At 40.5% G+C, this 13,685-nt stretch overlaps 1 protein-coding gene across 3 annotated transcripts in view; it reads left to right on the forward strand.

Annotated features, from left to right (window-relative positions):
- The first annotated feature begins 2,657 nt into the window (after positions 1-2,657).
- Positions 2,658-13,685, forward strand: part of ptprz1b (protein tyrosine phosphatase receptor type Z1b) — a 57,132-nt gene continuing 46,104 nt past the window's right edge. For all 3 annotated transcript variants that reach the window (XM_055055538.1, XM_055055540.1, XM_055055539.1), the window contains exon 1: positions 2,658-3,092. In XM_055055538.1, coding sequence (XP_054911513.1) covers positions 3,029-3,092 — 64 coding nt within the window. In that variant the 5' untranslated portion in view covers positions 2,658-3,028. The remainder of the gene's footprint in view (positions 3,093-13,685) is intronic.

The raw sequence follows: 13,685 nt of genomic DNA on the forward strand, positions 1-13,685 counted from the left end.
TGCAATAATTAGCTGCAGTATTGATCCAAATGCCACATATGTTCTGGACTAATGAGCGCATGGAGAGTTGTTGCTCCACAGCAGCCATTGACCTGCCAGCAGCACCGCTCTCACCAATAAACACACACACACACATCGACCAGTGTTTGTCAGCCCGGTGGTGTCCAGGATACCGACCTCCGATTGGCACCGCTGGAGGTCAATACCACTGTATTGTCCTTTCACCACGGGTTCAACATGTACACACATGCATAGGATCACACAGACACAACGAGAGTTTTGCACTATTTCTATATTCTTGACCACCTTGAAAAGTAAGCAGTATCTTAGACACTAAATACTGACAATCCAGAACCGACTTGTTCGAAAGCCCACTGCAGGTAGCTGAACTGAGAGCCATCGAGTTATTGACCATGTCCCAGTTGTGGTTTGATTGCACAATCAGAGAGAGAACAGGCAGTGGCAACACAGGATCCTTAATCTATAGAAACCTGAGAGCTCAGAAAAAAGACAATCAGTTTTCCGCCGCAACTGGAGGTAAGGGCAGCTTGGAGACGGCAACATATGTTTCTTCATCCCAACTCGGCGTCGACTCTAACCGTCGGCTCTTTCGTTTAACAAAAAGCCTTCTCACGCATCTTGAACTTTTTCCTGTTTTGCCCAAATTGTCAAAAAGTCTTGCCACTGGTGATCGAAACCCGAGCACATCGAGAAGGAGCGAGCAAGTCACTGAATGCAGGGAACACACAAGTAAGGGAAGCTGAGGCATCAGCAACGAGAAACAGACAATAGATGGCAATCCTTGGGATTGTAAACCACGTTAATTGACATATAATATAAGGTTCCATAAACAGTGTATAACCTTGTCATGTCAGACAAGGTTTTCTTGTCCAAATGTTTGACAAGCGAGGCGTTGCAGACTTGTCAAAGAGTTTTCTCATCGGTTCATGTCCGTATACACTCCATAGCTGCCATCAATGTGTTACAAGCCACGTTCCCTTTCATGAGCCGTAAACGTGCTTTCGGGGCCGATGCCTTGCACCCGGAAGCTGAGAGCCAGAGAGGATATTGCCAGACGAGCGTCTGAAAAAAAAGAAGAAAGTTGGTCCAACAAATGAGACGAGGCTCCCGTGTGAATTGAAGGGGATTATCTCTTTTAATGTATGCTAATTGATGCACACAGAGTAATGAGAGCCTTGTGTCATTGTGCGACCCAGGCTTGCACCCCCCCCCCACACACACACACACAGACACACACAGACACACACACGCATCCAAGCTCCCATCAGTCGTGGCCCTGTTGCACCAGTGAAACCTGTTGATTGCTTGTGGAAACGCGCTCCCTTCCTCCCTCTCTCTCACAAGACACACACATGCACCCCGCAAACACCCGGCAACCTACAACTGTGAACTTCGTGGGAAATCCTGAAGTCCAGCCGCTGCCAAATCTCACTCTCATCACAAAAAGCCCACATTGATTCAGGTCCTCTTGGCTCACATTCCTGCATCTTCATGTGGTTCTGTTTCAGTTTTTCAGACAGTTTGAAGGTATTTTTGAAGTCGTATTACCGTTCTGCCGTGGCTGTTCTACCCTCCTGAGGTGACACCCTGGAGCACTGATGCCGTCTTGTTTGGTTCTGTGGAAAATTACAATGCTGCGCTTCCTAAATAAAAGATGGATCAAAAAAAGTTTCTTGCGTTTGAGTTTTCCAGGTTCCCACAAGCCAAGCAGCCGAGGCAGCAAACTTGTGGAAGAGTGTGCTCTGGTCGGGGGAGACTGAGACGAGACCTTTTGACCTTCATGCAGAACATTGCATAGATGCTGAAGGCTGACACTACATGTGACCCTGAACCTTCCACCTCCGCACGGCGGTGAAAACTTGTTGGAGTTGATGTGAAGACGGATGGAGCTCAATTCAAGGAAACTTCAGCCGATCTCAGTTCTCAAAAGCTCCTTCTCCACAGGGCGTTTCTTCCTCCACCAGTAGGCCATTAGCAGGAGCTTCTGTTCCTTTAAATCACGGTTGAAAACCCAGCTATTTAGAGTTGGAACATTGCGCGACACATTTGATGTGAATTGACAATTTTGATCATGGCGCTCAAAATTGAACATTTGTTACTGATTTTTCAATTGGTCATTGTATGTTTTTTTTTTTCAAATTTTTTATTTTTGTGTTTTTATGATGTAAAAAACTTTCAACTGCCTTGTTGCTGAAATGTGCTCTACAGATAAACTCTCTCTCTCTCTCTCTCTCTCTCTCTCTCTCTCTCTCTCTCTCTTTCTATATATATATATATATATATATATATATATATATGTATATATATATATAATATATATACACAAGCCACGTATATATAAGCCACGCATATATATATATATATATATATATATATATATATATATATATTATATATATATATATATAATATATATATATACGTATATATATATATATATATATATATACGTATATATATATATATATATATATATATATATATATATATAATATATATATATATATATATATATATATATGCCAAAAAAACAACAAGAAGTGCAACGATCCATCTGTGTGCTATAATATCAAGTGTATTTCTAACAGGCAGCCAGTGAGCCCCAGCCGCTGCAGATAAATGGGTCCCTGCAGGAAGATCAGCCGCACATTACAGGAGCGACTCGCTCATTTCCGTTCAAGGCGGTGGGCGGCGCGCGCGCCGTCCGTCTCCTTAATGCGATATACGTGAAGAGCGCGCGAGTCCGCAACAACCGTCCAGCCAACCAACCAACCGGGCGGCGCGCGCGAGCCCGCTCTCCTCAAACCAACCCAGCAGAACCAAGCCGAGCTGAGCCAGTCTGTGTCGAGTCCGTCCCACTGACAAGAGGACGGGCTCAACGATGACCTCTTAGCGCATCCGATACGCTTCTTTTCTTTTTCTTTTTCTTTTTTTATTTAAACAAACGAAAAACAATTTAGTTTTTTCCTCTCCCGGCTTTTTTTTTTACGTTGAGCTCATCGACACCATGGACTCTACGGCTCTGAGAACCGCTGTGTGCATCTGCCAGCTGCTTCTGATCAGCCACATAGGTAAGAGGATGAAGTGTTTGTGGGGGTCGGACGGGTTGAAATGTCTTCTGACCGACACGCGACGACATGAAGGCGCTTCATTTTGAGCCGCGCGCGACTAATGAATTCCCGCGGACACCCGACGCACTTTTGAGACGATGCAGTGGTTTGGTACAGGATTTTAATTCAGCCTGATGGCAATGCGCAACAGCTTTTTTTGTGCAGGGATATATAAATATATATATTTTTTTCTTTTCTCTTTTTGAATTCCCTGCTGAAATCATGTTTTCCTCTGCAGTGAAAGTCTCTGGGCTCAGAATGTCCTGCAGAGGGACCATGTGCAGGACTTGAGATGCTCACTGCAATCACTGTTACCTCAAATATTATGCCTGGGGAGGGGGGGAAGAAATTCTAAAAATAAATAAGAACAAATGTGCACCTTTCTCCCAAATGACTCTTTTTCTTGCACCTGAATACTTTTTGTTTGTGTGAACTGTTACTGGTTTGGTCTGAATAGAGGACTGGTTTCAGACTTTGGTAACAGGTGGTGGGGTGGGTGTTTATTTCTAGTTGTCTGATTTTTACTTGGATAGAAAATGGATCAATCACCTCAAGTTAAATGTCTGTGGGAACTTCTGAGCGGAGGGTCTCGGGCGGGACATTTTTGGAATATGGACAATGTACTCACCGGATTTGTTTCCATTATCGTAGATACTGTTGTGACTGCTGACATTTCCATATTTTACACCTGCTGCTGTTCCGGTTACAGCTTCTGAAGATGGCAACAATATTCCTGACGGTAATAATTTTGATGATGATGGTAATTCATTTGTAATGAGAGTGGTTTCAAGTCACACTTGTGTCTATCCGTCAGTATTGCTGCAGTAATCTGCTGGAATAATCAATAATCAATGTGATTTTGTTCTTTTTCCAAAATGCAAAAGATTTCGGTTTGGACAATGAGTCTGCTCTGAAAACTGTAATAAACCGACAGAATTGAACTGAAATTATTAGAAAAGATTTATGGTTATTGTATTGTTAACATCTGAAAATATAAAAATATATTAAGAAGTTGTGTTTGAATTAACCAAATAGCATCCCTAAAGTTCTTCTGGTGGTTAGACCAAACAAGATGCTCAATGACCAATCAGTGATGACTTTTTTATGTATTACCGCAAAATATTGACAGTGCAAATTGTCAATGGACAATCCAACGTTCATGGTTTTCAATTGCAATGTATTTGCACGGCTTTATCGCTAAGGTCGACGAAAAAAACTCAATTTCACGATTGTGGCGTTTTCGTTAAATAAGAAGCTCCATTAAAATTAGAAATCATGCCACGCCATCATCCTCCCACCACTTCCTGCCGTCTTTGTCGTTTCCATTGGTAGCAACGTCCGGTTGTTGATCATGTCATGTATGTGATGCAAAAAAAGTGATTCCTTTGTAGTTTTGTGAAAAAGACTTTTTATAAAAATAAAAAAATGAGTTTTTTTTCTGCAATTGGCATCTTTCCATCGAGTGGATTTATTTCCATAATTCCAATATGTGCAACGCATCTACTGTGTGTAATTTTTAGATCGTACATCATAGAAAATCTAGACTCACTTTACGTTGTTTTAACATTTGATAGCCCAGACACTCATCAAGTGAAAAGCTGAGTGATTATGTTTAACCACTGATTGGTTTGTTGCTTCAACTATAATTACCTTTCCGTAATTTTTTCCTCCACAAAATTTAAAATCAATTTGGAAAAACTCAAGTTTTTCAACATCTGAAGAGCTTTGATAGTTTGATTAAAGTTGGGAGAAATCAAAGTGAGGACGCTAACATACTTACCACTGCCTCCTAACAAGGTTATTTGATTTACTTTGGCATTTCTTTTAAGGCGCGCCAGAAGATGAAGACTATGACGTTCTGCCTTGGAAGCCCACATTTCATGAACTCAACTGGCTTTGACATGATTCTTCTGTGATCATGTTTTACTCAGAGGAAAGCAATAGAAACAAAACCCAAGAGAACTGTAATATAGGGTAGAAACACACCAATGGTGAGAGATGGAATAAGTTAAAAGATGCATCACTGCAACCCCAATTCACTGTCTTTTAACCCCATTTCCTCTATGTCTTATTTGCTCTCTCTCTCCTGAAACGAAGCGAACCCGATAAGATCTTCTGAAAACACCGCCTGTCTTCCAGTAAGCCTGGACTCAAAATGAGCACGTTTTCATGCCTAACCTCCTCACACTCTGCTACATACATATAAACTGCTGTGATGTCATGGCTGCCATCTCTGGCCTTGTTTCCACCAATCAGCATGTGCCTCTCTCGCCGAGGCATATGCTCTTCAGCATGGTTCCATCTACACGCCACGGATCTCTGTAGCTCTCGCAGACGATGCCCGTCAATCTGATGGCATCTGCAGTTCAGCAGGGGAGCGAGATCACGACACGCTTTCCTGTTTTTCTGCAGAATTTTACTTTTAATATTCAGTTTTAACTGGGGGGTGGGGGAAACAGAGTTTTGAGTTCTTTGAATCCAACTGCGTTCAGATTTGAAGCTAATCTTCTTGAGCTCAGCATGGTTGTTGTCTATGCGGTACTTTCCTCTAATGTTAACAGCAGACACCAGCCTTCCATTTATCCCACTTAGGCTGCTCAATATGATTGCATTTGATGCTTTTTACTTATAATTGCGTGTGTTAAATCCCACCAGTTGAGATATGTATGAATACTAAGTGGAAGCCTCTAAATAAAAGGCAAAAGGCAGAAAAAGGACTATCAGGAGAGAAAGTAGCCTTTCAGACAGAAGTGGTCTTTGGTGTTGCATGTTATTCTAACCTTATCATGTTCAGACTAAAGAGCACCGCAGTCGTTTTAAAAACATTTGAATTTTGTTATGTTGTGAATAAAAGGCCTCATGTTTCTTCTTAAAATACTCAGCCCATAAAAACCAGGTGTAGAGATATACTGATTAGTTTAGCTTTAGTGATTAGTCAAGCTGACACTGGATATCAGCTTGTTGGACAAGTACCACATTGCCAACGTGCAACTGTATGATGTTGTTGGGCGCAGTTTTTGTAAAGTAGACACTCATAAATGGCCCTCCAGTGGCAGTTCTTACAAGAAAAACGATGCCCTCTTCGTTTCACTGAGGAAAATCTGGGCAAAGTGCCACCAAACATTATATCAGGTTCAATGTGACATCAGCAATCATATGTCCTGCTGGTAGGATGCCATCTGGCCGAGCACTCGATCCAGAGAGGGCTCGTCCGGTTGACATAACGGGATGCCGGATGGGGCAAAATTAATTGGCTACAAAATAGTGACACATGCTTCCGGGGCCCCATAGCAAAGCAGAGTGAGTAAATCCATGAAATTAGTGGAAGAGCGATGACATAACTTGCAGTCAGATACAAATCACCAGGGGTATGGGAGTTCAAGTCCAGCTGGAAGGTTGCCTTACAACCACTTTATAATTATACTTGAATGAAATGGCATTTCACTGGTCAGAGTGGTTAGGATGTCTGTTCGTGTTTACTTTTAAGGTTCTTCTTAAATGCCCTCCTGAGCTATTCTATTGCATTTTGTCCTATCAGATCAACAAACCTGAATTTGATTTAATGGGATTTAATGTGGACGATGTTGATTGGGAGTCTTGACAAAACAAGTACATGGATATTGACGCATATTGGACGCAGACTGTAATTTTTCATGTCCACGTTTTCTCAAATATCCACTTTGGTCTGAGTTTTTATAAATAAGTGTTACTAAACTGAGCTTTTGAGTGGATAAACGGCAGAAACGCATAAAACCCAGATATGTGGTCTAGGTCTAAGAAAGGCATAGAATCTTCGCAAGATTTTAGAGGGAAATGAATACGGTACGCGATCTTACAGTAAATTATTGTGTGCTGAGAAGAATTGTTCCATTTTGTATGATCTATATCGTCGCTCCCCGTTCTTGACTGTCATTCCCAGTGCGTAGCTGCAAAACTCTGCATTTGTATCACTTCTCACATCCTATCCCAAGTGAATACCTGAGGATATTTGCTATTTGTTGAAATGCTTTCTACTGAGGGGGAATGTCTCCTGCTGAGGAACAAAACTCAAGTTTAGAGCTTCTTCTACACAACCTACCTAACTTCAAAGCGAGAACAAATTATCCCAACATGATTGATTTGGCTTTGAAGAGGAAGATGCAGGAATGCAGAAAGTTTTATTCTAAACTCTGCTACATCGAAACTCATGAGTGCCAGAAAGATTTAGCGATTTGCACTACATACAAACGTCTGTGCTCAAACAGCACTCTCTTACATACATCGAAGATGAACAGTGAATCCAGTGGGATGGATACCACAGAGTTAGCGTTGCTAAAAAACACAGATGTTACACTGAATAATTGATTGCCTGCTTTCTTCTTTGATACTTTTTCTTCTTTCCCCCCTTGCTTTTCTCACTGTCACTTTTTCATCTGGCCTCTCCATCTGAAGCGTTATATTCATAAATGCTCTCATTCTTTAATCCACTTAGCTGCGGTCTGGTCTAACTTTAGCGGCATATGGTCATGGCTATTTTGACATACGGTCACAGCTATTTTAAGCTGTTCTGTACCATGAGGATGTCTTGATCTTCTTGATGCTGAGGCGCCTGGACAGTGAAGCGGACTCTGTGAAACCCCGATCTCGCTACTGTAAAGGTAGATTCTTTTAGCAACGTCAGAAAAATGCGGCAAAGGAGAAAAATAGTTGTTTAAATGACAATAAAGGTTATTTTCATATGTCCTGGGTAGGGCCCACAGTTTGATCCTCCCACAATTTTAAGAGGTGGGGTGAATCGGTCACCTGTGTGCTTTTACAAGCACCTGTGTGCTTGTAAACATTCAATCACAGTGCAGAGCGTGCTTTTACAAGTTTTTTTTTTTTTTCAGGTTGTGTGCTTTTACAAGTTTTTTTTATTCAGGTTTCGGGAACTGACAGTCTGACAGGACAACCATTTTGCTTTCATATTGTCTGACCATGACATCTGCAAGCGTCATACTAAGACTGCGGTTGGGTTAAAAAAGTACAAGGATGAGTTGATTCAAAATTATGGCGGCAATGTATGTAAACACTTGCATGAATCATTTGGCTGACTGTGTGATGCTGCGAGACTCCTTGCGTTGCGTTGCTGCTACCTGCTATCTAGCGTGACTTTTGTGATGGGAATAAAGTATTTCCATTGCAGTTTTGCGAAAAAGAAATCTTGAAATGGCTGAAAAACTACCTCATCCTATGCCTGACCACATTCAGATGTAGTAAGGCGTAGATAAAGTTTTAGGAAACGCATCTCAGAATTCAATCATTCTAACACAGTTTCCATTTTAAAATATTAAATCAGTGTCACATTTTCAGCTTTTAATCTGCTGAAAGGTTAAACCTGCATTAACCTCCATTATAAATCAACCCTTTTAACAGCACAGAGTCAACAGTGGATAACGACTCTCACTGTATGCAGCTTTTTCTCCATTGCCTCAAACATAGCCATATTGTTGCTTCTTTGTCTGCAGGTTTTCATCAGGTAAACCTAATGTATAAATAATCCTTTGCCTCAGGCAACTGGGTGGTTGTTGTGAGTAACTGAAACATTGGCAGGACCCACTTATTCATCCAGAACATTTGGGTGAATGTATGGAGGGATTTGAATACCAGTTTTATACAAACTACTGGCTTTTAAAGGTGCATACAAAACATACAAAACTACATTTTATACAGTGTACCCCAATGTTTGTAAAAACAGTTTGCATGCCTAGGTCCACCTGAAATATTGATGATGTACTACTGATTTGAGAAATCTTTGCTCTACCTATGAAATATAAAATATCTATAAGTGCAGCAGAAGAACGGATCCACACTCTGGGCTCAACTGATGCAACAACTGTGACTGCTTGATACAAAACAAAGCAATGCCAGCACTGATAGAATGCAACAGGCCACTAACAATGCTAACGTTAGCATTTCCTTCAGAACGTAAAGCACTAATTTACAGATTTGTTTTGTTTGAGTCTAGACTGCTTTTGATCATCTATAATTTCAAATTAAATTACATTTTCCAACATTTTTTTTATGATAAAGATTTTGTCAGAGCTGATGGATGTGGTGATTCTTGTATGAATAATGCGACGGGCAACCCCACCCAATGAAAAGATGGTGAAATCGATTTTTATTTACAGTTGAGTCTGACAAACTTTTGGTATCCTGAGTCTCACCAGCAACCAGCTTGCTTACTCATTACACTGTCAGACTTTTTTTTTTTATTTGCTGTTTCTTTGCCCCCCTTCTATTGCTACCCTGGGCAACTGCCCATATGGTCAACATAAAAACCCACCACTGACTGCACCTCTACTTATTGCAACTATAATAAAGTTTTTGTAATCAAATAGCTTCAGTTTTGTGGCAATTCCTGTAAGAATTTCATTTAGTTTGAATAACTAGTGAAACTTCTCCGTCGCACACTGAGACGAGGGATTAACGAAGAAACCAAATACATTTAACATTTACATAAAGGAAGCAGCTAGGCATAGGGAGCAGAAAGTTTTCAGTAGAAAAGAATGATGGCAGGATACCAGAGAACAAAAGGTGAAAAGGAGCAGAAGAGTGAAACTAAGTCGCTAAGACCAGCGCTCCGATGGTCAATCATCAAATGCCAGCGCTCTCTCCAGATGAGAAAGCCTGTCTGAAGTTCCATTAGCAGACAATGGCTGTCTGTGTCTTGACTGTGTCACATAAAAAAGCCACTGTTGTTTCTTTTTTTTCTTTCCTTTGGCTTCAAGGATTGAGGCAACTTCACTACCTTTTAATCTAGCCAGCTGATGGTCAGTGGAGACTTCAGAGCATGTCAAAATCCAGGATTTCTAAAGAATACATTCATTGTCCTCTAATGCTCAAAGACTTCTCCAACAGCTCTTCTACTGTTAGTGACCTTTGAACTTAACACTGCAGTTTAATTGTTGGGCCAGACCGAACTTTTCCACCCTGTGTGTTATCAAGATTTTGTGTGACAGAAAAACACAAAGTAGGACGTAATTGTGAAGTCGAAGGCATATATAAGCTTGACAAAATATTACATTGCTAAAAGTTAGGGATGCATTGATCCACTTTCAACTTCTGATACAGAAACTGATATCTGAAGTTTAGTGTCAGCTGATCTTATATCAAAATTGACTGAAATCACTTCAATGTTTCTTTTTTTTCAAACACAGACATAAATGTAGTGACATACAGATATTTATTTGATAACTCTGTACCAGCACAGCACACTTAAGTACGCCAACGGCTTCACAAGCTCGGTGAAACTGACAAAAACAACATGTGAAAATAAACGTCTTTCAAATGGTTCAGAAATGAGAAATTCTAAATATAATGTAAAGTCAATGATAAATTATGATATTGCTCAGAGCACAAAGCATAGAATTAAACTGAATAGTTTAATTTAATTTTGGCACAATGATACCCGATCTAGAATTATTTTCAACATCAGAACCGATCCAGATATTAATATCAGATCAGCGCCTCACTACTAAAAATGTTTAGTCGTGGTCGTGTTATGCGAGTGTGCTGTTTGTTGTAGCTCTGGCTATATGTTGGACAGATTCAAAGTTGCACGACTGAATTTTAGGTATCAGTGTTGAATCACAACTGCAGTTCTGCTAGTTTAAAATCTCAGCTGTTGCTTTTCTGTTTGCTGCTCTGGATTTGTGCCACAGCCCCTAATCCTGCATGTTAGACTAGTTGTACTGCATTCAGGTAAGAGTGTGTGTGTGTGTGCGTGTGTGTGAATGGCTGCCCGTCCCGTGTGTGTGCTTGCTGGCAACCTGTGCAGGGTTCACCCACTTCTTGGTTGCTGAGTGTTGGGAGAGGTTCCCAGGCTCCTTTTGTGGCATGCTAATGATGTGGCCAATTGACATGCCAATCCTTCGCCTAGCAACAGAAATGTGTTGTCATTTCTGTAGATAAATGTGGATTTTCTGGGTTTTGCCAACATTGTTGATTTAAGTGTCAAATTCAGATGGTGAATTTTCTTTTTTATGTTTTTGCCATCAACGACAAAACCCATGAGACTTTTCGCTCACTCTTCACTCTCATGGACTCAGTCCCTTTCCTCTTTCCTGTTGAATCATTGGAAGAGTGGACACCCAGCTGTAACTGTAAGATTATACACATGAGGACAGATTGATCTCCACTGGCATTCTTAAAGAACTCTTAAGACTAACAGGAGTTCCTAATGATGTCTTTCTAAAAAAAAAAAAAATCTTACAATTTCTTACATTTTTAAGTTTTTTTCTTTCTAAACTAGATTCAGACTAGACTTGCATGTAGGGAAAGTCTTCAGTAAAAGCGATTATTCCAACTTAATGTAGGAAAGGTTATAAGGCAATCTAATAATTAAATTTCCTTTACTGTATGGTGAGAAAGAGGAAAAAAAACTTAAGACATCTATAACTACAAAAGTCAGTCTGCCATTATATTTGCCAAATATCAAACTTTCCAGTGATCCAGTTTCACAAAGAAACTAAAACAAATGCAGCACTCACATCTCATAATGTCCAGCATGGTGGTGATAAGCTGATGCTTTGGCCGAGGATTTGGGTTTTTTGCCATGAACTTCTCTGTATACCAATTCTATAGTCAACATAAAAACATCTTTCTTACATTTATAATCTATCCAAACCATTGCCGTGACGATTTATAATTGATGCTTACAGTAACGTAAGTAACATCTCATGTCCATGGATTGAAACTTAAGAGATTCGTGGTGCCACACTTTTGTCATTTTGGTCTCTCAGCTGCGTTGAGGGTATCTGTTCTTCTCGCTGAGTTTGACCCCTGAAGCAACTGTCTGTATTGTTTCCCTTCTGCACATTCTTGGCTTTGTGGGGTTTATTTTTGGCACAGCTGTTTGACTCAAAGGTTAATCCAGGTGCATGAGCATTTGGCACACTTGCAGCAAGAACAGTCCCCCCAGCTTCCGATTTTTGTGTTTCTCACAGATGGCCATCCTGACCAGCTGTGAACTCTGGCTGAAGGGAATAAACGGCAGAATTTATGCCACACAGGCCTTATAGAATAAATAATGTGGTGATTGCTCTAGGATATTTCACAGTTGTGCTATTTAAAAAAAAAAACATTTTTAAACATGTCTTCTCCAGCAGTGTGACATTCAGAATTGTTGTCAATGTCAAGGTGAGACCCAACAGATTAATTTTTACAGGTGAATTACACCTCATGTATAAAACCTTAGTAGAAATTGCTTTATTGTTTTACTGCAAACGTAACGGAAAAGGTGGTGGAAAAGAAATGAGGCAAAAAAGTGAGAGAGGTTTAAGAGTAGAGAGAAAAAAACACTTAGAAATACAAGTCAATATGAGTCAGCAGCCTGGAAGTCTGCTTCTACACCTGCAGAAAGAGAGAAAAGCAACCCCAAAATAATCATTTACAGCAACATTGAGATGTGGCAGCAGGCAGAACCAGTTTGGTTTGATGGAGGAAGTTTTCCTGCGTCCTGGTCGTCGAGGGAACTCAGAGGAACAGAGCAGAAGTCAGCATGTCGGCGCAGCATAAACCTTCTTCTCCTTCTGGGAAAGTTCATTAACGGGCTGCGAGTGTGACCAGAGAGTGGTCAGAATCTTGATCAACCCCCCTCTGAAACAAACCCCGCCTCCTTCAGACTCAGACTCAGGCCTGTGAGTGCATACATGTGTCTTTGTCTTATTGTCCCAGGGTGTGCGTGTCTGTGTGCGTCCACAATAGTGAGAAACAGAGGGCACGACCCGAGGTGGAAAACGGCGACGGGATGGGGATGGTTCTGTATCCATGGTGATGGAAAGAGTCGGAGTAAGAAGCCGACAGGAAGTCTGAGGTTTCTACACGCCATTGTGGAGGGGGTGGGGGGTGAGGAGGGGAGCAGTTTCTCCACACTGCAAGTTGTCATGGAAACACAGCTGATGGACAGCATGTTAAGCTGATGCTGTAGAAGAGCCCTCATCGATTTCCTGTTTATACTTTTCATACTTTGTCAAATAGTCACATTTTAATATCAGCCAAAAACCATCAAAGTTGATATGATGTGTGGTTTTTAGGGCTGCAGCTAATGATTAGTTTAGAAATAAATTATTCTGACAGTTAATTGGATCACATTTTTTAACATTCTACACTTTTAATTAGACTGTTTTATCCTTTTTCATACAACATAAAAAAATACTTGAAAAGATGCAAATAAATAAATGATTTATTTATTTATTTATGCAAATAAATGATTTATTTGCATCTAGGCACCAAATAAATATTTTGGTGCCTATAACGCAATAACTAAGCTTTCCTTTAGTGCAGGGACCAAGATTTACTTTTTCTTTCACCAGCCGGCTGAGATCTACCTCATAAAACGAAAACATAAAAATTGTAAATTAAGCCCTATTGACTTATACATTTTATTCTCTCTCTCTTATACATCATTGGATACACATCAGTTATATCAGAAATGATAAAGTGACAGAAAACCTAATGTGGTTTCCTTCTCAGTGAGATTCTGACACTGGGAGCAGGTTACTGGTTTCTCAGTCAGAAGCTGGTTGCAAACCT

This window comes from Poeciliopsis prolifica, unplaced genomic scaffold, assembly GCF_027474105.1.
Source record: "Poeciliopsis prolifica strain line A6 unplaced genomic scaffold, Auburn_PproV2 SCAFFOLD042, whole genome shotgun sequence".
NCBI classification, from domain to species: domain Eukaryota; kingdom Metazoa; phylum Chordata; class Actinopteri; order Cyprinodontiformes; family Poeciliidae; genus Poeciliopsis; species Poeciliopsis prolifica.